The sequence below is a fragment of the Micromys minutus genome (assembly GCF_963924665.1).
Source record: "Micromys minutus genome assembly, chromosome: 2".
Taxonomy (NCBI): domain Eukaryota; kingdom Metazoa; phylum Chordata; class Mammalia; order Rodentia; family Muridae; genus Micromys; species Micromys minutus.
The window spans coordinates 66,386,767-66,414,399 of NC_137971.1; the positions used below are offsets into that span (position 1 = coordinate 66,386,767).

Consider the following 27,633-nt stretch of genomic DNA (forward strand, 5'->3'; position numbering starts at 1 on the left):
CGTCCCGACCTGAGCGGGCTCAGCACCGGTGCAGCATCAGGGTGAAGAGCCCACGCCCGCCGAGCTCGCAGCTCAATCACCGCAGCGCTGCGCCCAGGTCCCTACAGCCGCCATGAGGGGCGACTCTTCCGGCCCAAAACTTTTATTATTATTATTATTATTATTATTGTTGTTGTTGTTGTTGTTGTTGTTATTGTTGTTGTTGTTGTTGTTGTTGAATTAAAAATGAAGTGACTAATGCCCTTGAATCCTGTTTCTAGAATATATGTTTAAATGGGTGCAGCGACCAGGAAGCAAAAGTTAATTTCCCTAATCAAAAGAAGTCAAACAGTGTAGCAGGCAGGATGTAATTTCTCATCTCTAGCGAAAGCATTTGAGTTATGATTATCACTAAAATACTCTTGGGGACAATCAGTTCAAATGAAAGGAGAAGCATATGCCACTACCAAGGAGAGGACAGCCACATCTGTGGGATTTCTCAGGGACTCAGTGTCAGGACTGGCATTGCTACCCATGAGGTGACTTTCCACAGCTCTCAGCAGAGTTAGAGCAAAATTAGTAACTGGGGACAGAAAGATAGTTGAGTGGGTAAAAGAAACTACAGCGAAAGCCAGACATTTATGTGAAAAAGATGGATGTAGTGATGGCAAGGTATAAGCACAGTGAGATGGGAGACAGGGACATGGCCAGATGAAAGGCTGGAGTGAACCATAAAGCGACAAAGACAGGAGAAACCTTCCTGAGCAAGGTGGAGAAAGAACAAGAACCAACTCTCAAAAGCTGTCCTCTGACCCCACACATGAACCATTGCCTGTGTGTACCTATACATACACACAGAAAATACATGTAACAACAACAACAACAATAATAAATAAAAATAAATAATAATGATGATGTTAAACCAGGCCGACAAGAAGGCTCACTGGGTAAAGCCAGAAGACACAAGTTCGATTCTTGGAACCCACATGATGGAAGAAGAGCACTGATTCCCACAAGTTGTCTACACACACACACACACACACACACACACACACACACACACAATAAATGGAAAAATACATTTAAAAAACCCACATGACCAACCAAAAACTGTGTGCAGAGCACAGCAGAAGAATCTGAAAACATTGTGTCAGGTTTTTGCGTAACTAGCAATCTTTTTAACAATGTATATTATCAAATACAAATTGCAATTATGATTTATCAATTATATTGTAACAGTGCTAGGAAGAAAGAGTTTAAAACCATATTTATGTCAATAATGTCAAGGAAAACATAATAAGTCATGACTTTTTAAACTTGTTTTTGATAAGAGTTTCAGCTACAGAGAGACAGAGTTAAAGTACTCGAAAGAAAAGCCATAAAGGTTATCCAGACATTGAGAGCCAGCCTTTGTGAAATCCATAAAAAATTATTGCAAGATACACTGAACGTCTTAGTACTGAAGTCGATAAAGATGTAAATGTTTAACTGGCATTTGAGACATTATCTTCTTTAAGAACTTGTGAACAATGTAATATCTTCAAAGCTAGCACACTCTTAAATTTTTTCTAAACATTTCACTTTAAACATTTTGTTCTTAGTTTAAATAATAATTGTTCCCCTCTGTTCCTCCCTCTCCCCCTTTTTAAGATTCTCAACACCTACTCTGTCAATCTGCTATCTGTGTAAATGGAGATGACCTCAAACCTGTAGACTTCTGCCTCTGACCCAAATTCTTCTGATAGTGTCCCAAATATGGAATCTTTTTTTTTGAGACAGATTGTGTATGTGTGTGTATGTGTGTGTGTGTGTGTGCGTTTGTGTAGCCCTGGCTGTCCTAGAACTTGCTGTGTAGACTAGGTTGGCCTCGAACTCACAGAGGTCCACCTGCCTCTACCTCCTGAGTGCTGGGATTAAAGGCATGGACCATCATGGTTCATGTCCACGCATGAAATCTTGAGTGGGATACTTGGCTTATTGGCTGTCAGCCTTTTTGTGTCTTTGGCTGGACCCCTTTTGCAGGGTCAGTGAGTCAGAAAAGGAAATGAGCAACTTGCCAAGAGTGTGCACATTTATTTGAGTGAAAACCTAAAGTTATTTGCTTATTTACTTATTTGTTGTTGTTTTATATAGGGCCTTCCTATATATGTAGCCCAGGATGTCCTCAAACTCGCAGTCTTCCCTCAGTAACCTCCTATTAGCTGTAACCACAGAGGTTTGCCCTCTCGCCTAGCATCTGGGCCTCTAAATGTTTGCTTTTGGACTGATTCAAATAGGCCATATTTCTCTTTGGTGACCAGAATTGATTTTATTCTCCTCTATCTCTTTTCTGAAAGTTTCTCTACTCTTGAGTTTTCCAGGCATACAATGTCTACAGACACTCAGCCCCCTAATCCCTTTCAGGGGTTCCCTTCCCCATCTCAGAGTTCATGGGAAGAACTTGTCCCTTGCCTTCTCTCTTGCATATGTTTTATAAATGTGTTCAGGGTGGTCTGGGGTTGTGGCTCCATTGTAGAGAGCTTGTCTACTAGCATGTGAAAAGTCCTGGTTTGACCCTCAGTGCTACATAAACCACTTGTGGTAGTTCAGAACCTTGGAGGGAGAGGCAGGAGGATGAGAACTGCACTGAGTTAGATGCCAGCCTGGGAAACATGAGATTTGGCTCAAAGAATTTGTTTTATTAGGCTCTGATGGCATTTCTTCACCACGTGACTTATCTTTAGTAAGGCCAGCATTGGGATGTGGGTAAGAAACACTTGATGCACCTTTTCTTCAACCCAGGTTTCCAGGACTTTGGTCTGAGCGGTTGTTACTCTTCTACACTGGGGAGATCTTTGGGCCCCAGGACCCACCCACAATGGCCACCTGCTCTGCCCCTAGTTGCTGCCCAGGGCCATAAAGATGAGCAGTGATAGATATGAAAGGACTATTCTTACTAGAAACAGCACGGAGCTGTGCTGGTGGTGCGGACCAGTTATCCCAGAATCTGGGGATCAAAGCTGGCTCAGCTACAAAGTGACATCCTGTGACTCCAAAGGAAACAACAACAAACAAACCAACAAACCCAAACAAAGCGGCTTATCTCAGAAGATAAGACCTAGACAGTCAACTGGAGATAAAGCAGGAGCATAAAGGCAGTAAAAGAGTGGACAGGAAACACAGAGGGAAGGAGGAGGAGAAGGAGATGGGGGAGGAGGAGGAGGAGGAGGAAGAGGGGAAGAGGAGGAGGGGAGAAAGAGGAGAAGGGAAGGAGGAGGAGGAGGGACACCCCCCCTCCCCGCAGGCTGGGGAGTCAGATGAGTCTTCTAAGGGAAGGGATGTCCATTGAGGTAACCTTCTAGGTTCGGCTATGAGGCATAGAGAGACCTCAGACAAGCTCCTCAGGTCAAGACTGACATTTGAATTGCAAAACTTCTCAGTCTGCCTTTACCGGGAGTTCAAGTTAAGGTGTTCCTTTCAGGCCCCCTCTGCTCCTGCTGGGTCTCTGGTACAGTGGGTTTGAGGTTGTTCATTCACCTCCACACATAATCACCTTCCCCAGTTCAGGGAGAGTTTGCCTGTTCATAAACATGTGCGCCAGGCCAGAGGAAGGTGTTGGATCTCCAGGAGCTGGAGTTACAAATCTCGGCGAGCAACCTGAAATGGGTGCTGAGGACTGAAGCTGGGTCCTACAATATGTGCTCTTTAACCGCTGAGCCGGTTCTCTAGTCCTGGGAAGACATCTTTTTTTTTTTTTTTAAGCATGAATATGTTTGATTTCACTTTGTGCTTCAACTTTTCAAGGCATAACATGAATGATCATTTTGCAAAATAAAAAAAAGCATGAACATAATTTGCCACAGTTTGTTGTTGTGATTTTATTTTATTTTATTTTTTTTTGGTCACTAATATTTCCTGAGGTTTCTTCTCAAACTTTCTTCACGGAACTAGTGTAAATTTTTCAAATGATTAGAAGTTTGAAGCCCAAATCTATGTAGCCTAGACTAATAACAAGTAATAAGCTGGACAGTGTAGTGTTAGAGAAAAAAAGCCTTCATAACCCATATTCTTTCACCTGATTCTTTTTTAAAAAATATTTATTATTTTTAAATTATGTGCATATGGGGCTGGAGAGATGGCTCAGTGGTTAAGAACACCAACTGCTCTTCCAGAGGTCCTGAGTTCAAATCCCAGTAACCACATGGTGGCTCACAACCATTTGTAATAAGATCTGATGCCCTCTTCTGGTGTGTCTGAAGACAGCTACAGTGTACTCATAAATAAATAAATCTTAAAAAAAATTATGTGCATATGTATGTGTGAGAAGGTGCCTGTGAGGGCCAGAGACATCAGATCTCCTGGAGTTGGAGTTCCAGGCAGTAGTGAGCTACCTGAAGAAGGTGCCGGAAACTGAACACCAATCAGCACATGCTCTTAATCACTAGGCTATGTATTAACTTTGCCTGTTTTTTTTTTTTTTTTTTTTTTGAAACAAAATCTTTCTGCTAAGCCTTGGCTGTCCTCACACTTGCAATGATCCTTTGCCTCTGCTTCCGAGTGCCGGGATTGCTGGAATGTGCTGTCATGTCTGGCAAACACAGTTGAGAAGACACAGTAAGACTAGGCACAAACTTTCATCTCAAGGCTGGGTGAGGCCACCCGGTAGGAGAAAAGGGGTCCCAAGAGAAGACCAAGGAGTCAGAGACAGTTGTCATTCCCACTGTTGGGAGTCCCACAAGAACACCAAGCTAACAAGAACACATATGGCAGAGGACTAATGCAGACCTATGCAGGCTCTGTGATTGCAGCTTCAGCCTCCGTGAGCACAGGACCACTGCGGGAGCTTTAGCGCTGGGTTTTACAGTTCCTGAAGAACTAGTTGCTTGAATCTGTTGGTATAGTTAAGGACTCAACAATCCCTGCTGTGTGGGCTCTGACCCTTTTTCATGTTTTTAGTGCAAATGCAGTGAGAACAGCCCTTGTTTCTCCGTGGGAAAAGGCTACTCCAAAGTGCAGGTTGTTCTTTCTTGGCTACAATTACTGATGGGGGGGGGGGCGAGTAGGAGGGAAACCATAAATTTCTATCATGTTCTTTGTACCCAGTGCCATTCTCTGATAAGTGAGAAGTGATAAGACTCAGACATTCCCAGAGGTTTCTTGCTTATGAAAACCTTTTTTTCAAAAAGCACCCTACCTGTGAGTCCAGAAGGATTGCTACGTGTTTGGATGTTATACTTATCTCTCCTGATGGGCTCAGCTGCTCTTGCTTGCCAAAGGATAACAAGATCCCTGGGCCCTGGATTTACCTGCTTGTCCTAGTTTGCAGAGCACAGTCACAAAGAAACAGTTCTTTTCTGACCCCAGGGAAAGTTCACCCCTCCCTCCCCAGGTTGATCATATTAAAGTAGGTGGTAGGAAAGGAGTAATTAAAAAAAAAAGAAAAAAGAAAAAGACAAGTTACCCGTTCATAACAATGGGCCCTAGAGGGCAAGGGTCACTGTAGTAATAAAGTAATGATCTGGGCGAATGGCCTTAGCCAAGGACAGGATGAGCCTAGGAGGTTTGCTCAGTGCTCTTGCAGACTTTGGATTCATAGCTTTGTCTCTGAGCCCATGCTATTTCTGCCCCTACTGACCAGGCCAGGTAAGACATTCCCTGTAATGGCTATTGAATGTCTTCTATTTGTCTCTCTACCTTGGTCTTCTTTTGCTTGTCTTTATATGTGTCTGGGGTACCAGTGTTTGCATGAGTGTGAGCACACAAGGTCTGGTGTCTTCCGTAAGTGATTCCTCTGTATATATGTAATTGAGCCGGGGTCTCTCACTTGAACCCAGAGCTCTAGGAGTTTTCCTGTCTTTACCTCCTTGAACACTGGAATTCCAGATGGGCCTCTATGCCCACTCAGCATTCATGTAGGCTCTGAACTCTGGTCTCTTTAGGCTTGCTCAACAATCGCTTTACCTACTGAAGTATTTCCTCAACTCTTTTCCATTTTGCTTTCTTTTCCTCCTCTTTCTGATCTTGCTCTGTGTCTAGGGAGGTTAGTCTGTGGGGATTGTCTCTTTCCTTCCTTCCTTCTTTCTTTCTTACTTTCAAGTCAGGGTTTCTCTGTAACTCCCGCTGTCCTGAACTCCCTCTGTAGACCAGGCTGGCCTTGAACTCACAAAGATCAGCCTGCCTCTGCCTCCCGAGTACTGGGATTAAAAGGTGTGCACCACCATCACTACCACCCGTCTTAAAAGACTCCTTAGACTTCTGGCCTCTTAGTGGTTTCAGTCCATGAGGAGCATGAAGGAAGCTCCAACAGTACCTAGATCCCTCTAAGTAGTCTCTCCTCAAACTTCTCTCTCTTTGAGGTTCTAGGAACCCCACATGTAGCCCTGGATACTTAGACTGATAGTGGTTCTCCCTGACCTGTCAGTCCCTCCATCCCTGTGCTTTACCATCCACACATGTTCATTCCAAACCGTAGCGTGAAATCTTTCTTGTTGACCCTGAAGCATCACTGTACGGTAGGGCACCATTGGTTCTCTGGGGCCTGCATCTTTTGGCACAGGATTGGATTAACCGTTCTATTCTCTGCATATTTTCTGATTTATTACGAGTGTTATAGACAAAATGATTCCTAAGCACCTTCTGATTCTGCTTATCCTGCAATATCCTTTACAGATTTTGAGTATTAACCACGGTAGTGGAGGGAGTGCAGGCAAGTCTGTACTGTGTAGCTGTCATTTCCAGCCACTAACAACACAGTTACTAACATCTGGGCAGCGTTGTACAGCTGCAGAAATGAGACTAGAAGCATCAGTAAACTGTCTTGCTATTTTTGGTACGTGAGGGTTCAAGGTCATGTGGTTTCAGCATTTACGATAGGATGTTGCTTCCGAGAGGCTCTTTCAGGAAAGGCTTTGGAGGGTCCCTCGGCTAGAGAAACGCAGTGAGAGGTCACCTTCCTTCGAGCCTCCGTTTCTCTTCCCGTAAAAGGAAGCGAACTGCTCCCAGTTCAGCCCAGAGCTCAAACGCCACAGGCACAAAAGCGGATTGCGCACTTGGGGAAGGCTACAGAGCTCGGCTCCCAGAGGCTCAAGGCCGGGTGGGTGGGGCGAGGGTGAGCCTCTTGTGATTAGTGTGCAGCCCTCGGCCCTAGCCAATGAACTGAGAGAACGAGCGGGGGCGGGACAGACACGTCGTCTTAAACGGTCTGACGCGCCTCGCGGCCACATTGGGCTTCGTGGCTAAAGTACAGTCGGTGTCGCTTAGCGGACGCTGTCAGGTACGCGTGCACTGGGGCTGGGCCAGAGCGACTCGGGCCCGCTCGGTGCTCGGGAGTCTCCGCCGGGGCAACGCCGGGATCTCCGGGTCTAGGGCGCGGTGCAGGTCTGGGGTGGGGCGGGCCCGGCCAGAGGCCGGAGATGTGGCACAGCCGCCTGCCAGGGACGGTTTGGACTCACCGTCCTCGGGGGACGTGGCTAGGAGGCTAGGGTCTTGGAGGCCTCGGCTTTAAAAAGGCGGCGTTGAGGGAGCGGGACACCTCGGCAGCTTAGCTGCGGGGGTATCCGATCCCTGGGAACCCGATCCCTGAGGACAGAGCTGTGAACTTGTGGTTCCGTCACCGGGAGGGGGCGCCGATGCGGACCAAGTCCAAGTTCCCTGGGTAGCTTCTACATCCTGCGGCAGCTCATGCCCATCCCTCCCCAGTCCCTACTTCTCTTTCCAGTCCTAAACCAAATAGGAGGACTGAGGAAGTGACGTGAATATTATAATGAGATGGTGGCTAGGGATTGGCCCACAGGACTCTCTGCACGAAGACCCCCTCCCTCTTTTAGGCCTTTAGCAAGCTATGCTGAACCTCAGTAAATTCCAGCCTAATTGTGGGGAGCTCTTGCTGCCAGCATACCTTGCCTCAGAACTACCGTATGCGTGGGAGTACATTTACCTTGTAGATGTGTCGAGATATATTAAGGGAGGAGTGATTTTGGAACGAAGTGACTTTGCCAATCGAATAACCTCCGATTTCTCCATTCTAAATTTTCTTCTCAATCAGACTTGTCAGTGTCTGTAGGTAAATTAACTTTACATAATCTGTAACTGTACTTTAGAGCGTGTGTGTGTGTGTGTGTGTGTGTGTGTGTGTCTGAGTGAGATCAGAGATCATGAATGAAGGTGCCCTCCGAGGCCAGAGGGATCCAATACCCCCCCCCCCCAGTAGTTCTTGATAGTTGTGCCACGTAATGTTGGGAATCAAACTTTGATCTTCTGCAAGAATACTAGGTGATCTTAACTGCTGAACCATCTCTCCATCCCCAAAAACTTTAATTAGTACTTATTTTTAAAAGTATTATTTCCTGTCTCATATATTTACCTTCCCATAGTCCACTTTTATTATGGTTATTTGGATATGTATTTTATGCTCTTTGTTGAGTTCTTGAGAATAAGCCAAAAACTCTATGCTTTTAAAAATAGTAATGAATGGGCAGTGATTTGGAGGTGTGCAGAGGGTGCGGTGTATTTGATCCAATCCTTTCCCAGTAGTGTTGTTATTTTAGTTGTTTGCCTATGACGCACTTGAGGTGAATTTTAGCCAGAATATTGGTTACATAAAACAAAGCTTATGTTGACAGAACTTCAAAAAAAAAAAAAAAAAAAAAAAAAAAAAAAAAAAAAAAAGGCTGTATTTGTGAATGGTTACCTCAGAAAAGTAAATATTTAACAATAGCCAAACCAAATTTACTTCTCAAGCTGAATATTTTCAATGGCTTTTGGATGACTTTACACTGACGACTCTTTTAGAGTAATTTAGGGAAGTGTTATTTAACAAGGCAGACTAAACAAATTCTTCCAAATGCAGCCCTTAATGGAAACTGTACTATGGAAATATTCCTGTTGGCTGATGGGGAAGGAACAATGGTGGCCGGAAATGAAACATTAGGTGTTCAAAGTGCTTGGCCTGCCGTTGGCTCTTATTTTTAGGCCTTTATAACTGCTAAATATAAATAGTAGATAAATTGTAAATATAAATAATAAACAATGTGTTTGACAACACATCATTTTATCTATTCTGTCTATCACTATCTGTCTGTCTGTCTGTCTTCGGTTTCTCCAGACAGGGTTTCTCTGGGTAGCCCTGGCTGACCCGGACTTAACTTTGTAGATCAAACTGGCCTCAGCTATGACCCCTTGATGAAAAGATGAGCTTCCACAGGAGCACAGAGAGGCAGCCTCTCAGAACTGAGTGATTTTGATGCAGGATAGGTGGCCTCATTATCTGGTTTGTCTGGTTGCTGCCTTGCCTCTTTCAGGAGTTGTGTGTTCAGTAAGAATCTCGCTCACTTGCCAGACAAGAGAATGCCAGAAGAAGGGGGTACCCAGGGGAGAATATTTTTGATACAAGGTTGATTACTCCTTTTTACAAGCTTAAGTTCACAGTGGGGATTGCTTGAGAACAAGTGCCTGAAGTGTTAGGATCTGTGATAAAAGTCTGCAGCATTCTGAAAGTGTTTAGGAGGGACTTGCATGGCAAATTCAAAGGGAGAAGGTAGAAAAAAATATTATCTGCATAGTATTTATGCACAGAAGAAAATCGGTAGAAAATGGTAATCTCTCAAGTAGGTAATTTTTTTTTGTCTGATGGTTATTTATTATTTTATTTTAATATTAAGGAAAGGTCTCACTTATAGTCCTGGCTGAGCTGGAACTCACTATGTAAACCAGGTTGGCCTCAAACTCCTAGAGATTGAGCTGACTTTGCCTCCAGAGTGCTGGGATGAAAGGCAGATACCAGCATACTCGGCCACCTCTAACTTCTTGTGTATCCAAGGATGGTCTTGAACTCCTGATCCTCCTGCCTCTGCTTCTCTAGTTTATTAGGTGCTGGAGATAGACTCCAAGGCTTCATATATATTAGGCAAGAACTTACAAACTGATTCTTAGTCCCTGAGGATTTCATTTTTATTATTTTTAAGAAGAACCCTGCCAGTGTTTTTTTAAGCTGTAGAACTTGGCTAGTGTTCCTAGGAACTCAGAGCAGAAGAGAACGTAATGAATAGCTCTTTTGTGTCAAGCCTGGAGCTTTAACATGGACTCCTCAAGACACTGTGAATGGCTTCAACCTCATCAAAGTTCAGAAAGCAACACATTCATGCAGAGCCATGGACTGAATTTAAATCTGGATTGGGGAACGTTGGATTTTCCTCAATACTTCTTCCATTTCCCGAGCCCCCTTTGAAAGAGAAGATTGTTGGTGGCTATTTTTAATATTTAATTTTGTTTTACTATTTCTCATACAGTAACTTGAACACAAAGGCTCTTTAATAGAAATGTGTGTACTGGACTCTGGTATGTCATGGTCGGTGCCTTTCCCAGTTAAGCTAAATATACAGAGAACTTGAGGATATAGTACTCATGGTTTGAATGTTTCTGTTATGCTCTGATTGCCATCATTCTGTATGAAATTGAGGGGACCCAGCAGATAAAATGGATTCTAGCCGAGGAGGTAACTCCATGGAAATTAAGATAAGTCGAGTTTAGATAATCTTTTTTAGAAACTTTCCCTTGCAGTCTTTATTTTGTCAGCTGAATATAGCCTTGGACAGGAAACCCTCCAGTCTCTGCCCACTCCCGGCCCCAATGCCGGGTCTACAGTCCCCCAACCCACGTCTGCAGTCACTTGCTGTCTTATTGCAACCTGTAAAAATATACCGTTAAAAGCATTTTTAGGATTATTTTTTAATAACCAGTTTTTTTAAGAGTCTTTTTTTTTTACTAAAAAAAAAAAAAAAAAAAAAAAAAAAAAAAAAAACCACAGCTGTAGACCTTGGTAGCAAAAGAGTAGTTTTTATTTTAAAGTTTGAGCCTTTCCCTAAGAACAGGTGGCCTGAGGGACCCAAGGAGTGGCTCCTGGGAGCACTGCCTGCACTTCTCTCTGTACCACATTGTCTTCTCAAAGCTTCCCGGATCCTTTCTTTTATCTTGACTTTGCTTGTTGTCTGGTCTCTGTCAAACAACTCAGAACCATGTCCAAGTTCATTTTCAGTGTTTCTGACCATAAATACAATTTGTGGTGATTGTAGAAAGTCGAGAATAGTTAAATACAGCCACTGTGACTTTTTTGTTTCTTTCCTTAACAGTTTTCCCTAATATTCTTTTGCATAGTTGAACATTGTGTGTGTGTGTGTGTGTGTGTGTGTGTATAAAATCTCATTTTATATTTTTAGTTAGACACATCCTAAAATACCTTGCTATGCCCATAGAAACTTATTTTAAAGATTTGTTTATTAATGTGAAAGATTGTTCATTTTTTTTTGTGTATGAGTTTTTTGCTTGTGTGTATCTAAGTGCATCTGCTAAGGAGTATCCGAGAAAGCACATTTTATGCATATTTGCTAGGCAGAAATTAATACCATTTTAAGTTTTCAGTAGTTCAAATAAGATCTTTGGTGTAGATTGTAAAGAGCCTAGAAAGAAATGATAAATTGGTATCTTAGACTGAGTGGTGGTGATGGGACTGGTTCTTTGTAGGACAGTTAAACAGCTTTTGTTAGCTGCCATTTGCAGTCTAGTGATTCTTGCTTTGTTTTTGTTAGTTTGAGAGAAAATTCTGTGGAAACAGACCTTTTCCTTAGGGAAGTATATAGTTGTGTGTTTTATTTTAGGAATCATTTGGACCCCCTCAAGACAGTCTCTAGATCTTGAGTTTTAAATCTGTACTCTGTTCAGAATTGTGGGAAGAAAAAATAGTGACAAGGTTTTGGCAAACAAGACAGAGTTCTGGGGATCTGATTAGTGATTGCAAATTCCTGAACTTCACTGGATTTTTAGTGTGGAGTGAGAGCCAAGTTGAAAGAGAAGTTAGCCAAGTCCCATGATTGGCTGATTTGGCAGCGCAACCAAGAGTGCTAAGATCATGCATGGTTTGACTTGTTGGAAAAATTTGTTGAAACATGAATTAGCTATATGTCTTTTAAAGAAATAAGTAGATATAGACACCCAAAGTGTGCCTAGCTTCTGTCTAGAATTAGATTAGAATTTACCTAAAATGCTTTTCTTCTCTGTTTCCCTACTCGATGCCTGTACATGGTCTTATCTGTTGCAGATCTTTCCATGATCTGAATGGTGGGCTGTGCACATAGAAGTTAGGGCGGGGCACTGTTAGGGACTGGTTTTAGAACTGGTGCAGAGAATGGCCTGATCTTGAAAAGGGTAAATAATTCGAGTGAGCACTCCACTTAGCTGTAACTAATGCGTGTTCTGGGGATTACTTACACTCCACTTAGCTTTTCACACTTTGGTATTCTCTTGGTCCTAATTGTTGTTTTTGTTTTTGTTTTTTTTTTTGATACTTTTAAAATGTGTTGTGTGGCAGGGGAGGGAGGTAGCTTGGTTATAGAAACAGCCATCCTACCAAAATAGATTTATGAGTTACTTGTTATATATTTGTGTTTGTTACTGTAAGATCTCAAGACTCTTTAAAGTGCAAAACAAGTCTTTTACCTTTGTTTACCTGAGTTTGACTTAGGTTTTAGATGTCTGCTAAATGACGGATTTCCTTGTGTAGTTTTGGTGCTAAACTCTTCCCAGTCTCCAAAAGTTACTTTTTCCTGTTTCCATATTTTTAAAAAGATGTATTTTTATTTATTTTTTGTGTACTAAATGTTTGCCTGCATGTATATATGTGCACCACATGAGTGTTTGGTGCCTGTAGAGGTCAGAAGTGCTGGATGCCCTGGAGTTGGGGATAGTTGGGAGCCATTACATGGGGGCTGACATCTGAACCCAGGTCTTCTGCAAAAGGAGCAAATTCTTTTAACCACTGAGTCATCTCTCTAGCTTGCTCTCTCTCTTCCCTCCTGCTTCATTCTGTTTTGAGACAGAGACTACTTGTAGCCCAGGCTGGTCTGGAACTTGTGTTGATCATCGTTGCTCTGCTTCCTAAATCCTGGGATCACCTCATCTAGGTTAAAATGACAGTTGTTATTAATTTTTCACTACCTACATACCAGGATGATTAAAAATGCACAATAAAGAATAGAGGTGGGGATGCTGAGGGCTGAGAGAGGATGATGCGGGTGCTGTTTGTGGTCCTAGCTCCACAGGGTCATTTGAACCCAGAATTAAAAGACCACCCTGGGCTTTAAAAAAGTACAAAATGGTTCATAGCCCTGGCTTTCCACCCTGTGACTCAGAACCAACCAGCAAGAAGCTGTGGCGTCTGACTTGATGCCCTGCCTCTGATATCTGCCCTGACCCCTGCTCTGTCTGGTAGGATAAGGCTGGATGCTGACTGTGTGGAGGCTTGGCAGTTACTTAGTGAGCAGACATGAGTTGACTCTGGAAAGGTTCTCACTCTCGGCACCCTCTCCTTACTTTTGACAGGTCTCTCTGCACTCCCATTCCTGAAGGACCCACACAATGCTTTCCAAACTAGCAAGTCTGCAGACCATTGCTGCTCTGCGTCGAGGAGTGCACACCTCAGTCGCCTCTGCCACATCTGTTGCAACTAAGAAGACAGTGCAAGGCCCACCATCCTCAGAGTACATTTTTGAACGGGAATCTAAATATGGTGCACATAATTACCATCCTTTACCTGTAGCCCTGGAGAGAGGAAAAGGTATGTTTTGGATTAAGCCACTCCCACATTTGCTTGAAATGTGTTATCAGACTCAGTTGTTTTATATTCTCCTGTCCATTGAATGTCTGTCTGTTGCAGATAGGGAGGGTTCTTTGACCTTTCTAAGTGACTGAGGCACCTGTGCCGGTTAGTCAGTCAGTCTTCTGTGGGAGCCTTATGGCAGTAAACGCAGAGGAAATAGCAATGTGACATCTCTGACAATCTTTTTAAATGTCTTTGTCTTGTCCTAGTCCCCTGTCCTCCTTTCTGGCCCCATACACCCTGTTTTCTCTCTCTTTACTTCTAGATGCTCAGCGTGTTTTCTCTAAGAGTCCACAGGAAAGGAACTTTATCTTTTACATACACAGGTAGTTATCCGAACCTGGAAGTTGACAAAAGAAAAGCACAGCAGGAATCTAGCTTTCTTTTCTTTTTTTGTCCTTACTAACAAAAGAACTTTGGACGGGACTGTTGTTCAGTTTTATGTTGATCAACAGGAGTAGTAGGTACCCCCCTTCTTCCTCTCTTCTTTCTTTCTCCTCTTCTTTCTCATCCCCCTTTGTCTTCCTCTTCTCCTTCTACTCCATCTCCTCCGCTCTCTCTTCCTCCTCTTTCTTCTTCTCCTTCCCTGTGCCAGTATTTCTTTATTGTAACACTTCCCAGCTGAAGTATTTCAGCCCTGTAAGCCAGTGTTTCCTACCCCCCCTGGGCCTTGTGCTTGCTAGGCAAGTCCTCTACCACTGAGCTAAATCCCCAGCCCCTAAGCCAGTGTTTCTTAAAGTTTGGCATTGCCTGAATTGATCTCTGGAATGGAATTGATGGGTCATGTGGTAACTCTATGATTAGCTAGTTAGGGGAACTGCCAACTTTTAAAACTAAACAAACAACAAAAAAAAAAAAACCTCTGTGTGTGTGTTGCCTGTGCCTGAGCAGAAGCAAAAGAGGAAGTCGTGTGTGTGTGTGTGTGTGTGTGTGTGTGTGTGTGTTTTACCTGTGCCTGAGCAGAAGCAAAAGAGGAAGTAAGGTGTCCGACTTTATCAGGTTCTGCTTTTATTCCTCAGAGACAGGCTTTCTCACTGAACATGAAGCACTCCATTTTGGCTAGGGTAACAGGAACACGTGGGCATGCCCGGCTTTTTTAAAATGGGGGGATATGGGAACTCAAACTCAGGCCTTACTCCCTGAGCCATTTCCCCAGCTCAGGATTACTAACCTTCTTTCAGATCAGCTGTACTTTTTTTTTTTTTAATTTTTGTTTTTGTTTGATTTTTGGTATTGGTAGAGACAGGCTCTTACTATGTATGTAATCCAGGCTGCTCTTAAACTTGCATTCATTCAACATCAGCTGCCCAAGTGCTGGGCTTACAGGTGTTCATCACCACACCCAGCTGCAGGCACACCATTTTACATGTCTACTAGCAATGTATGTGAGTTTCAAATTGTTTCTTTGCCCCACTGTCATTTCTTTTAAAAATTATAAGCATACTGGTATGAAATAGCTCCTTGGTTTGATTTGCATGTTTCTGATGGCTGGTGATGGGTTGTACATCTTTGCATGTCCATATTAGCATCTATATGTTTTTGAAGAAAATGCTAGTAAGTTATTTACCCATTTTTAAAAAACATAGTCTTGCTTAATCCAAGCTGGCCTTGAACTCTGATCCTCCTACTGCTGTCTCCTCAGTGGTGAGATTACAGGTGTGTGCCACCATGTCTAGTGGCTTTTATTGCTGTTTATCATTGTGTTCTGGTTACCGAGTCCTTATCAGGTATGTGGTTTGCAAATACCCCTTTTATATGTTCAGTTGTAGTCTATACTATAGAAGAGTTTTGTCTGTTTTGTGTATTTTTTTTTATATAAATTCAAAGTTTTTGCTCCTAAGACAGAATTGGTAAAGAGGTCTCAACCTTCCTTCCTTCCTTCCTTCCTTCCTTCCTTCCTTCCTTCCTTCCTTCCTTCCTTCCTTCTTCTTCCTTCCTCTCTCCCTCCCTCCTTTCTTCCCTCCCTTCTTTACTTCCTTCTCTTTAGATAAATTTAGTATAGAAAACTTGCAAATAAAAATAATATTATATCACAGAACCGAAGCTTATATATCTCAGTAAACTTCTATACTGTTAGACTAGCTGCTTGGAATGGAAAATGTGGAGCTTCATGTTGGATTTTACCTTTCACTGTTGATTATATTTCTATGTGCTTATTCACCACTAAACTCCCCAGCCCCAAATTTATCCACATTTATGACAGAATTACAGTCTTTTATTTATTTATTTAAAAGATTTATTTATTTTATGTATAGGAGTACATTGTCGCTATCTTCAGACACACCAGAAGAGGATATCAGACTCCATTATAGATGGTTGTGAGCCACCATGTGGTTGCTGGGAATTGAACTCAGGACCTCTGGAAGAGCAGTCAGTGCTCCTAACTATTGAGCCATCTCTCCAGCCCCTATAGTCTTTTTATAGTGTTCTATTAAATATATGTGTAGGAGTTAATCGGATAAACTAGAGCTTTAATACTTCTTTCTAAATCAAAGTCAGTAGGCTTGCACTAAACTATTTTAAGCATAGGAAAAAGTAGAGTATCATACAGTGTTTAGAGAGAGGGCTTAAGAAATCAGTCTTGATTTTTGTGTCTTGTGGCAAAAGGAGACTATCATTCTTTTTCCCCCTCTGTTTTAGGCATTTATATGTGGGATGTGGAAGGCAGGCAGTACTTTGACTTCCTGAGTGCTTATGGCGCTGTCAGCCAAGGACACTGCCACCCAAAGATCATAGATGCCATGAAGAGTCAGGTGGACAAGCTGACATTAACATCTCGGGCTTTCTATAACAATGTCCTTGGTGAATATGAGGAGTACATTACCAAACTTTTCAACTACAACAAAGTTCTCCCTATGAATACAGGTAATGCTTTCGTTCCCATTTCTGTGACGTTCCCAACAATCCGTCATTTGTGTCTTCATTTGTATTTAGTGAGCATCTCTCCATTCCACCTAGGCTGGTCCTGAATTTACACTCTTCCCACCTTTAGTGTCTCAAGTAACTGGGATTAAGTTGCTCATTCTAAGCTCATTCTTTTGATAATTTCATTAGTCTAATCTGAGTATTTTCCTTACAATAGGAGTGGAGGCTGGAGAGACTGCCTGTAAGCTTGCTCGTCGTTGGGGCTACACCGTGAAAGGCATCCAGAAATACAAAGCAAAGATTATTTTTGCTGGTATGTGAATTTAATTGTCACAGGGTTAATGGTATCATTTACATGAGATTATTTATGGAGTGTTTTATAAAGGGTAATGAGGGAATTCCTTCTAGATTTCTAAGTTATTTCTTCATGAATGAGGTTTTCTTTTGTGATGCTATGGAATGAATCTAAGGTCTCATGGAGGCTAGTATGGGCTTCACTCCTTAGCCACATCCCTAGCATGAGCCTTTCCTTTCTAAAGTTAGGTGGGTATTTGATTTAATTTCACATTTTACCAGATTTTCTTTACATTTGTTTTGTCGTTTTATTTATTTATTTAGTGCTAAGTTTTGAAGGCTTTTTGTTTCCTATATAAGCATTCTATCATTGAGCATTTGTGGCCAACATCTTTTTGTTATATTATGAGACAGGGTTTTATTGTGTAGTCTTGGCTTTCCAGGAACTCACTATGCAGACCAGACTGGCCTCAGACTCACAGAGATCTGTCTGCTACCGCCTCTCTAGTGCTGGGACTAAAGATCTGTGCCACCATGCTTGGCTTGTGGCCAGGATTTTGGTCCTTATATGAATATGCCTTTGCGCTGTGTTCTTAGAAGCTGTCAGGAAGTCTGAAGCTGCCCTTGTTACACTTCTGAGAATGCTTGAGAAGGAATACTTTCTGAGTTCTTGCTAAGAAGATGTATAATTTGTTGGGATGATGTAATCTGACTCTGATAACTTTTGTGGGATATTCAAATGGTAGGGTCTGGCTTTAAAGTTTTGATTTTAGTTAAAAATAGTATGTATTGGTTTAGTATTCAGAATCCATTCTTGTTTTGTCTGGTGAATACATACAGTTAAATTATAAATCTTATAGCATAATAAAGTTATGGTCAGAAGCAATTGGTATTTGAGGCAAAAGACTATGATCTGAAGAAATGTTGCTATGATTCTATAACTTACCATTTGGTTTTAAAGCTCAAGGACAAAGGATAGACAAGCTTTAAATCCTGCAGCTTCCCAGAGGAGGGACATAGGAGAGGAACATAGGAAATGTTGCTGTTTGGGTTGAGCTGGCATGCAGGTCAGCCACATGGCCAGAGAGCACCTGTGGGACAGATAGGAAGACTGTACCAAATGGTGAAAAATCTAACTTATCAGAGAAAGTATGGTTAGCTTCTTGTCAGCATTAAAGAGACATAAAAGGAGAAACAGGAAAGGTTCCACTTTCTGAAACATTTAGAAAGGGTGTGGCTTAACCCAGCAGCAAAGCTTGGCTTCATTAGGAGTCACTGTTTGTTACTGTAGGTTACTGTTTTAAAATCTTGTTTATTAGTTGTGGATATCCTGGCTTGCTATTTTAAACAAAACATGATTTCTTTTTTTTTTAAAAACATGATTTCTATTATAAATTGTCCAGTCTTTTTCATACTAGTGAAGAGTGTAAAGCTATTTTTACACCCTATTGACAGAGGCTGGAATGACAGTGAAAGACTGTTCCTGCAGGTCGAGCTACAGGATGGAATCCCGAGACTAGGGAGAGGGGAACAGTTGGCTCCCGGTCTCATCAGTGCTTGTTATCGGAAGAATATGCTCTTGTATGTGGGTGAGGAAAGGATGGGTTGACTCGTGAGTCTAACTTGTGACAGAGGCTTTTGCAAGAGTAATTGAGTTGAGTAGGTGGTGTCTTAGTGTGATGAGCTCCTGTTTTCTCTACTGTAGTGTTCATGGCTGAGTAATCCCATCTGCAATGATGTAGCTGTTTGCTTTGCTGGTTGATGTTAGGATGTTTGTCTTTTAGTAGAGTCGAAGCTCTGAGGACAGGCAGCTACAGGCTAATTAACTGTCTATCCCTAGTACTGGAGTACTCTTTGATCTCCTGTGGCTCCTGGCCACTTATTAATAGAAAAAAAATGTGATCCTGAGGAAAGGTGGCTGTCTATTTCATTTAGTGTTGTAGAGGATTATAATGTAAAGGAAGGCAATGTGGAAGGTATTTGGATTGTCTGAGCATCTTTTCTGTAAGTGAATTTGGAAATGCATTCTGTTGAGTAGGTAGCTTGCAGTATTGGGTTATCAGAAGGGAACTGCTAATCTCTATGCTGGATACTTTTTCTCACCCTCCTATTGTAAACATATTTTCTCTCTCTAGGAACCTTGCTTTGAATGTTTCAGTTGTTGGGCTTCAGTTGGAATGGGTCTGAGGAAAGTACTGTGGTTTGTCTTTTTAGTCAGGCTTCCCAAGATGTTTGTAGGGTAGTACTCGTGGGTTTCTTTGGAATAATCATTGTTTGTATTTCCTTTTAGATGGAAACTTTTGGGGTCGAACATTGTCTGCAGTCTCCAGTTCCACAGACCCGACCAGTTATGAGGGCTTTGGACCCTTTATGCCAGGCTTTGAAACCATTCCCTATAACGATCTGCCTGCACTAGAGGTAGGTACACCAGGGTGGCTATGGCACTTGGCTCATAGTAACTGGATATTATTTTGAATTAATTATTACCTGTTCAATATGTGAATTAAAACCACACTAATGAGGGGGTTGGAGAGACGTCTCAGTGGGTAAGATTCCATACTGCTATTGCAGAGGACTCTGCTCAGTTTCTCCGCCTATGTGGTAGCTTATGGCCTCCTGTGATGCCAGCTTAGTGGTTCTAGAACTGGCCACTTGGGCAACTGGCATGCTCATGGTGCAGATACATGCTTACATAGTAGGCAAACACTCAGGCACAGTAAAAAACAAAACAAAACAAAAATTGAAACAAACAAAAAACAAAATCAAATCAAATCAAAAATACAGGGTGGTTGCTCAGTGGTAAAACAGCATGTGAGAGGTCCTGGGTTTGACTCTAACACGTCAAAACAAACAAAGTTATAAGAGTCTGTGAAGATTCTTAAGTTAGGGTCATATCTCAGTTGTACTCTCAGTACTGGGCAGTTAGTGTCCGACCCAGGGAACCTGCTTTTGTCATCTAGTACTTAGGCCAGCTAAGCAGTTCATATTATAACTACTTGAGTATTATCCACTTAATTACTAGATAATCTCTCTCTCTCTCTCTCTATACATACACACACACACACACACACACACATACACACACACACACACACACAAATGGTGTCTTCCTGTCTTTTCTTTTTTTCTTCTCATTTTGAAGCTTTTACTGGCCTGGAACACAGCATGTATACCAGACTGGCCTTGAACTCATAGAGATCTGCCTAATTCTGCCTCCCAAGTGTTGAGATTAAAGACATATACCATCATTACTCCTGGCCTAGATTAAAAAATTAAGACTTATAAATTGTAGTACTTTATTTGTGGTGCTAGGGAAAAAACCCAAGGCCTTGTAGAATCTAGGCAATTGCTCTATCACTGAGGTGTATCCATCTCCAAGCTGAGTACTTTTGTACAAACAAAAAAGTTATAAGATGGCTTTAACAGGCCATCTTAATTTATGTTTTAATGGTATGAGTGTTTGCCTGATGCAGATGTACCATGTGCATGTAGTGGTGACAGAGCCAGAAAGGGCACTGGTTCCTCTGGAACTGCACTTAATGGCAATTGTGGGTGCTGAGGATGGGACCTGGGACCTCTGCAAGAGCAGCCCTTAGCTGCTGAGCCTTCTCCTCAGCTCCTGACCTAGGTTTTACTTATAACAGTGCATCTATATGTTAGCAAATGTAGGAGTAATCTGGCATAATTGTATATGCCTATAAGCCCAGCATGCTGGAGTCCTGGAATTACAGGAACGGACCACTGTGTCTGACCTCATTATCACCTTCTTCCTCCCACCCCCTCTGTTTTTTTTAGATTTATTTATTATTATTTGTTTATTTTGAGTGTTTTGCCTGCATGAATTTATGCACCATGTGGGTGCTGGGAGTCAAACTCAGATCCTCTGGAAGAGCAACAAGTATTCCAAACTGCTAAGCCATCTCTCCTGTCCCTCATAATTAATGCTTAACAGGAAGTGTTAGATTTCACTTGCCAAACAAAGTAGAATAGAAGCTATTACAACTCCCGTCTGTTTCTTCTGTAGCGTGCTCTTCAGGATCCAAATGTTGCTGCTTTCATGGTGGAGCCCATCCAGGGTGAAGCAGGTGTTATCGTTCCGGATCCAGGATACCTGACGGGAGTTCGAGAACTCTGCACCAGGCACCAGGTTATCCCACTCACTCTGCAGTGAGGCCAGACTCGCCTGCACTTGTTTGGACTCTGCTGACAGGCTAGATGATGGGTTCTATGACTTTAGGAACACGCTAATGTTCAGCACCCTCTGGAAGCTAACTTTTTAGTCTAGAACACTAGAGAGATCCATCCTGTGGGCTTCTGTGGCTGCAGTCCTCAGGCTCTTACTGTGACCCTTTCTCTCCCCCAGGAGGCTTGTGTTCTTTTCATCCCTCTCAAGCCCTGTCTTATGTCCCTTTGCTCCAGGCGTTACAGCTCTTCTTTCTCCCACCAAAGCTAACAGTATTCTTTGCTCACTATTGAGAATTCCAGAAAATATCTGATAATCGTATATGTGTTAATTATGTGAATTTATCTTAGAGTGTAGCGAAAGCCATTAAAGCTCTGCAAACTCTTCACGTTTGCATAAGTGCCACATGGGCCCCTGGGAGGTATTGGTCTGACACAGGAAACAGTTTCATAGGATACCATTGAATTGTGTGGGTACTGAAAACATCTTCCTAGATCGCAGGGTGTGTCAGAATGACTCATAGTGGGAAGGTTGGAATACTGAGGGTCTTGGTTTCATCGACAAGTGAGAATGACACTTGTGCTGCCTGTTGTCTCTCCCAGGTCCTGTTTATTGCTGATGAAATACAGACAGGACTGGCCAGAACTGGTAGATGGCTAGCTGTGGATCATGAGAACGTCAGGCCTGACATGGTTCTTCTTGGGAAGGCCCTTTCTGGCGGCTTATACCCCGTAAGTTCAATGCCCTTTATTTCTGTTTTCTCCTCTGCTGACTGTGACTGGGGTGCCTTTTAGGTATTGTGATCTGGCCACATGTGATATATAGGCCAGCTGCACCATTTTAGAGACCCACTGGGTGTTCCACTGGGTTAGTGTGGACCAAGCGGAGTGTGTGCCTTGGACAGAAGCATTTCCCCTCAGAAGTTTCTACTCCCACTTTTCTGTACAAGGAACATCCAGATGGGGGAGTTTTGTTCTTTTTTGAGGGGTTTGCATCCAGGGCCAGTAATTGATGTGGGAGAAAAGGGTTTTGAAGAATAGACGTTCCTGCTGTGTACACTGAATCATCTTCTTACAGACAATGGCCAAGCTTGCTTTGTAACAAGAGTATTTTGGAAAGGACTGTAAATTATCTCGTTGCAAAAACAGCTTTGTTTGGGCTGCAGAGATAGCTCAGTGGTTAAGAACACTGGCTGCTCTTCCAGAGGACCTGGGTTCAGTTCCCAGCTCCCACATAGCAGCTCACAACCATTTGTACCTTCAGTTCCAGGAGATCCAACATCTTTTTCTGGCTTGCATCGGCTCTGCAAACAAGAGGTGCATAGATATGCTTGCGCACAAAACACCTCGTGCACATAATATAGTAATAAAAACATTTTTTCTTTTAGTTCTCAATGAGCGTACCGTATTGTTTTGTGCCATTGAAGTGTGTTTACTGCATTTGTAATGCTTTGTCTTGGGTTATGATCGAGAGTCAGGAGACGGATGTAAAGTCCTGGCTGAAGCCGTACAGAGATTTAGTATCAGCATTACAGGAGTGTCTGAGCCCCTGGTGTGCTGTCTTTCAGGTGTCTGCAGTGCTGTGTGATGATGACATAATGCTGACCATCAAACCAGGCGAGCACGGCTCCACGTACGGCGGCAACCCACTCGGCTGCCGGATTGCCATTGCAGCTCTCGAGGTGAGAACAGATATGGCTGAGTGATAGCTACTTTAAGCAGTGTTGAAGTTATTTGTAATTGAAGTCCTGGCGTAATAAGTTTAATAAGATTAAAGTGTTAGAGAACATGAAATGCAGAGAGAAGGTTTTAGGGGCAGGCATTCTCAAATAGGAAGGTAACTTTTGGCCTTGCCTCAAAGACAGGATTCCTCTGGGCTTCCTGAGTTTGTAGTCTGACACCTGGCTGCTGACCACCTACTGTGCCTCTTTGGTTTAATGATGAGATTTTTTTTTCCCCTTGTTTGTCTGTTATATCTGAGTCAAGGTTTCATTGTAGTTCATAGTGGATTAGCATTTGCCATGTAGCCCAAGCTGGACAACCAGAAAGCCTCTTGCCCTTAGCTACCTAAGTGTTAGGATTCCAGGTGACCACAAACTCTTCTTCCCATTTGTTTCGTGAGATGGTGGATCTGAGGGCTGGTGGTCTTAGTTCAGTGAAAGCGAAGGCTCTGGGTTTGATTCCTTAGATAGAAATAAAGGCAGGGATGGTGGTACACACCTGTAATCCAGCACTAGGGAAGCTGAGAGGCAGGACAATCACAAGTTTGAAACCAGCCCAGGAAGTAGACGTAAGGCATAGTAATGTGTTGGGGGTGGGAGGAAAGGCAACTTTATTATAGTTTAAAGTTAAATTATCCTTAGTCCATTGAGATGTTCAGATGATAACAGTATTTTAAGTTGCATTAAGTGAATTTTAATCTTTATTTTGCTATGAAGATTGATTAACAATGGATTTGTGACTAAAGCAAGGCTCTGAGGTTGTATCTGTTTAGCTAGAAATTAATACAGGCCCCGGGAATGTGAAGCACATGAGGATGACATCACTGGTCTCGTCTCATCACATGGGCATTTTGTTTGCAGCCTTACATGGTTTGCTCCAGGATACTCATTGGTATAATTTTTTTTTAAACAAACAGGTTTTAGAAGAAGAGAATCTTGCTGAAAATGCAGACAAGATGGGCGCTATCTTGAGAAAGGAGCTCATGAAGTTGCCCTCTGACATTGTGACCGCTGTGAGAGGGAAAGGGTTGCTGAATGCCATCGTCATCAGAGAAACCAAAGGTAGTGTCCACAGCACATTTCGCTGAGAGCCCTGTCAAAGACTAGTGGTTAGGGCCGTCCTCTAACAGTTGATTAGATAGCTGGCCAAGCAATTTAGGCAAAGTATGTCCCGATTGTATTAATGCTATCTTAAGTGTAGATTTTTCCAACAGGAAGGCATGATTAACTCATTTGACCAAGTGTTTAATTCTTTGCAGACGTTTTTATCTTCTGTCTCTGTTAGTTAGGCAGCTCTTTGTAATTTCTGGCTATTTTCTGTCAATCTTTTCCCCTCACTTGAAGACTGTATATCCTGCAGAGGTTGTAAAAGCTGCAGTAGGAATAAAAGGAATGACTTTGATATTGATAATAAGGAAGGGAGGCTCAAGAGGCTTCATTGTGTGCCTGACATCCCTTATCACCCTCCAGGGTACCCTGCTGGATTTTCTTGGGCTAGCTCTTTCTTTAAAAGCAGTCATTGAAGCAGAGGAACCTTGAGAAAGGAACCCCAGATATCTGACTGAGGGGTTGGATGACCACTGCTGGGTGGTGATGCTTAGCTGTGCATGCTCAGGAGGCATGCACATCTCAGCAGTGTGCAGGGCTCCTAGGATTTGAAGCTGGCTTATTCCCTCATTTTATATTGTGTTCCTTATATAAGTTCTTTCACATTAGTTCCCCATGGCTACATGTTAGGCATCCCTAATCTGAGAAGTTGAAGCATTCCCAAATCTGAAAGGTTTTGACTTATACCTTCACACCAGAGGAAAATCCCTTACTTGACCATAGGGGACAGGCCATAACCAAAATGCAGGTGCTTTAAGAATCTTGTGTGAAATTACCTTTAGGCTGTGCCAGTGTGAAATCCGAGTTTCTTGTTTACATAGGCCCCTTTTCTGAAGCACACCTCTCCTGTATATGCCAACACTTCTGAGTCTGAAAGGAGCCTTTCTGGCCCCAAGCACTGTGGAAAAGGATGTTCTGCCTGTAACAGTCTGAACATGTCATTCAAACCTAGTTATGTGCTTGCCAAGAAGTGGGTAGAGCTTCTTTTCCTGACACTGGGGAGACTCTCTAGTGAGGCTGCATGGACTGTGCCTATGACAGGGTGTTCATACATTAGCCTCTGGGTATACATTGTGACCATTTTTCTTATAGATTGTGATGCTTGGAAGGTGTGCCTGCGACTCCGAGATAATGGGCTGCTGGCCAAGCCAACCCATGGCGATATCATCAGGTTGGCCCCTCCACTTGTGATCAAGGAGGATGAGATCAGGGAGTCAGTGGAGATCATCAACAAGACCATCTTGTCCTTCTGAGAGAAGGAGCTCCGGGGAGCCATCTTCAGACAGGGCTTTTGTGAAACTCTGCTTGCAATGGGCAGATTCAGCTTGTCTGTCTCCTAAAAGACTTTTTTTTGAATATGTATTATGTATTTCAGTTGATGCATAGTAGAGTGGCACCTGGGAGCCTGCAGGTGGCCGTGTCATGGAGGAGTGAGAGCGGAGGCATCTCTCTGTTAAGGGTTGACTGTGTGGGAACTTGCTAAGGAGAAACAGATCCATCTGCATACAGCCTACAAATCGAGTCCTGCAGTAATTTACATGCATTTTTACAGTGTCCTTGCTGGTGTGAATGTTTTGTATTTGGAAGTTATTTCTGAGACACTACATAAGAAACTGGCTTAACCTCGTGCAGTTGAATCATTATAATCAGTGAATGTTAAGATGATTGAAGGTTAAGCATATGTAAAATACTAGTTTAAAGTAAACTTTACATTGGCCAATACCAGAATGTATTGCTTGATTGCAATTCAGAAAACATTTATTTCAGTATTTCTTTGAATAAAGCTTAATTTTTCTTTTTACCCCAACAGAGTATTTTGTATTTCCATTTTGGTAATAATCAGTGTATTATTTCACCCCTATGACTGATTTCATCTCCTGTTGAGACCACTGGGTGTGTTTCAGGCTTTTTATTCTAAATAAAGCTATGACCAGTTTTTATCTGTACAATGTGAGTCTATTTACTTTTTAATTTATATTTAAACATTGTTTCATTTTTCTCTAGTGTGTTATATGGAATAACTTTCTATGAGGTGCTTGTTTTCCCAAGGGGGTAAACTTTCCGACCTGGACCAGTGCATGCCTCCTCACAGTCACCTGTTCCTAAGAAGGTCACCATATTAATGCTGAACTTATTGTGGTCCCCTGATCAACACAGAGCACTACAGCCCAGGACTCCTGAACTCAAGCAATCCTCCTGTTTCATCTCAGCCTCCTGCATAGCTGGGACTTCAGACATGTGCCACCTTACCTCTACAAAGGGGATGGACTTTTAAGTTCAGCAGTGGCTGGGGCTGGAGAGATGACTTAGTGGTTAAGAGAGCTTGCTGTTTTTCCAAAGGACCCAATTTTAAATCCCAGCACCTGCATTGGGTAGCTTACAACCACTTGTTTCTCCAGCTCCAGGGGACCTGATGCTCTCTTGCTTTTCTCAGCACCTGCACACATGATACACACATTAAAAAAAACTAAGTTCAGTAGTGCCTGACAGAACTCTTTCTCTCTCTCTTTGTGTGATTCTGCATTTCTTTTCTTTTTTTTTTTTTAGTATAGAATAGAGTTTATTCAGGGCATGGGGAGGGGAGTTAAGAGGGTAGGGTAGTAGGAACAGAGAGAGAGAGAGAGAGAGAGAGAGAGAGAGAGAGAGAGAGAGAGAAGGAGAAGAAGAAGGAGGAGGTGGAGGGGAGATTCTGCATTTTTTAGGACCTGTGATCATGTATTGAGATTCTTAGGCAAGTGAAGCTCCTGGCCAAAGTCTTGGAAGGCCATCGTAGTTTTGAGATAGAAGAGAGGGAAGCACAGTTGTGTGTACAAGGAGGCTCAGGAAAGTGGGAAGCTTTGAGTTCCAGGCAAACCCAGCCTTGGTCTGATGAGGCATGGGATTGCCAAAAAGGAAGCAGGCCATGGAAAACCTGCCAGACTGAGTCCTGGAGAAGTCAGACTTAAATTAGTGTTGCCACTCACATGCCCGGGGCAGCCAGTTCCGCAGTGGTGAGCAAGCTGCTAGCGATTCCTAGGGAAGGAAGTTGCTTAGTGATTTGGTCCATCAGAGCTCTTGTAGCTTAGAGCCTAATGTTTCTCATGAGAATGAGAGACCCACCTTTAGGGAGAGTGATAAAGGCAAGATGACAGGTCCCCCATGGAAGAGGTCACATGCACTTTTATAGTCCAGACAAAATAAAAAACATGCTCACAAAATATACAGACAGGACATCAAGGTAGGGTGCTTGGGATTGCTTACAGAATTCAGATAAGACATTCCCAGCTTTAGCCTTAGTGTAGACTAGAGGGCTATCGGACATAGCAATCCATTTATAAGTTGCATCTAGTTGTCAAGGGGATGTTGAGTGATGCAGACATTGGAGCAAGAGGGCTACTACAGAGACCAAAGGCAGCTTCAGCTTTTTGTCTGTAACATCCAAATCTCTCATCCCAGCAGCCAGGGCTAGTCAGTGTGGCCTTCAGAACTGCACTTCCCACAGTCTGGAGGGAGCTGTAGTTGGCTAGTCACTAGATTCCCCTCTCCTGTAACTGCAGGGAATGATAGGAAACCCAGATTAGGGGAAGGCAACTCTGATAAGGAAGAGATATAGGGGGAAGGATAGGGCTGGCTGCACCATGGAGGGGGAGGGGCAGTCCAGGTCTTAGAACCAGAGCAACAGATCAGTCTTGGTTCTGTGGTCTGTGTTGAGAGAGTTTGGAGGAGACAAAAGTTTAGTATAGAAGATAGTTTAACATAGAGTAAAGACGTTTTAATAGTGAGTGGCCAAGGTTGGTGTACTGGCTGGTTTTGTGTCAACTTGACATAAGCTGGAGTTACAACAGAGAAAGGAGCCTCAGTTGAGAAAATGCCTCCATG

The 27,633-nt window shown here is 42.8% G+C and overlaps 1 protein-coding gene across 1 annotated transcript; it reads left to right on the forward strand.

The window, feature by feature from the left end:
- Nucleotides 1-7,147: 7,147 nt before the first annotated feature.
- OAT (ornithine aminotransferase) lies at nucleotides 7,148-25,724 on the forward strand. Its single transcript, XM_080913161.1, has 10 exons — nucleotides 7,148-7,231; nucleotides 13,330-13,564; nucleotides 16,247-16,471; nucleotides 16,689-16,784; nucleotides 19,056-19,183; nucleotides 20,790-20,912; nucleotides 21,551-21,679; nucleotides 22,516-22,629; nucleotides 23,586-23,730; nucleotides 24,868-25,724. Exons 2-10 carry the CDS (start codon nucleotides 13,366-13,368, stop codon nucleotides 25,026-25,028), a joined length of 1,320 nt encoding a protein of 439 aa, XP_080769287.1. The 5' UTR covers nucleotides 7,148-7,231; nucleotides 13,330-13,365; the 3' UTR covers nucleotides 25,029-25,724.
- The last annotated feature ends 1,909 nt before the right edge of the window (nucleotides 25,725-27,633 follow it).